This window comes from Histoplasma capsulatum, genomic scaffold (assembly GCF_000149585.1).
Source record: "Histoplasma capsulatum NAm1 scaffold_6 genomic scaffold, whole genome shotgun sequence".
NCBI lineage: Eukaryota > Fungi > Ascomycota > Eurotiomycetes > Onygenales > Ajellomycetaceae > Histoplasma > Histoplasma mississippiense.
The window spans coordinates 2150712-2151555 of NW_001813977.1; the positions used below are offsets into that span (position 1 = coordinate 2150712).

Sequence of the window (844 nt, forward strand, 5' to 3'; positions counted from 1 at the left end):
AAAAAAAAAACCCTGTTGGTTATATTTACTTAAAACAGTCCTTCGTAATGTAATGGTACCAAATTATATGCCAAGAGATGAAAAAAAAAAAAAGAAAAACAAAAATTAAATGAAAAATGAGAGAAAGAGAGCAAAGAAAAGGGAAAAAAGGAACGAGAGTAAAGAAACGAAATAAACCTTAACGGGACCCTCTCACTTTCATTTCAATTTCTTTTTCTTAGACTTTTTGTGTTAAATTATTACCAAAGTGTTCTCCACCACCTAACACCTGATGTATTCCGCTCATGAGACCGAGGGAGGGATGGAGGGAGAGGAAAAGAGGAAAAGATAATATAACACGGGAGTTGCGTGGGGACGATAAGAGGAAAAAGAGGGGGAGGATGAAAGGGGAATCTATTATTCCTTCTTAGCGGGGGCGCTCTGGATGTGACCCTTGCCCGAGTAGCCTTCACTGCTGATACCGGTGATGGGGTCCATTTTCTCTCTCTGTGTGTGCGTTAGCAAATATATATATATAAACATATAATATGTACAAGAAAACAGGACGGGAACAAAATAGGGCAAGACTAAGGTAACGGAGAGCGAGTCGTTGATGAACGAAGTGATGGGAACCATATATATGAAACGCACCTTGGCATATTCGTTCGTAGCCTCTTGCCATTCCTTGGTCATGGTCTTGGGCGGTGACTTGGCAAACGAGCGCACGGTGAAGAAGATTACGCTGGAGATGGCGAGGTATTTCAGGACTTGCATCAAGACGCGGAGGCCTTCGCCCTTGGGGGTTTCGGCGCGCGGGCCGTGGGGGCCAAAGGCGATGTAGTAGGCTGGGAAGGATTCGTCAGTA

General features: G+C 44.0%; 1 protein-coding gene across 1 annotated transcript; it reads right to left on the minus strand.

Annotated features, from left to right (window-relative positions):
- Window positions 1-396: 396 nt before the first annotated feature.
- On the minus strand, window positions 397-672 carry HCAG_06959 (predicted protein; the record flags this gene model as incomplete). Its single annotated transcript, XM_001539304.1, has 2 exons — window positions 397-486; window positions 631-672. The coding sequence occupies 2 exons, from the start codon at window positions 670-672 to the stop codon at window positions 397-399; spliced, it is 132 nt and encodes a 43-aa protein (XP_001539354.1).
- Between the last annotated feature and the right edge of the window lie 172 nt (window positions 673-844).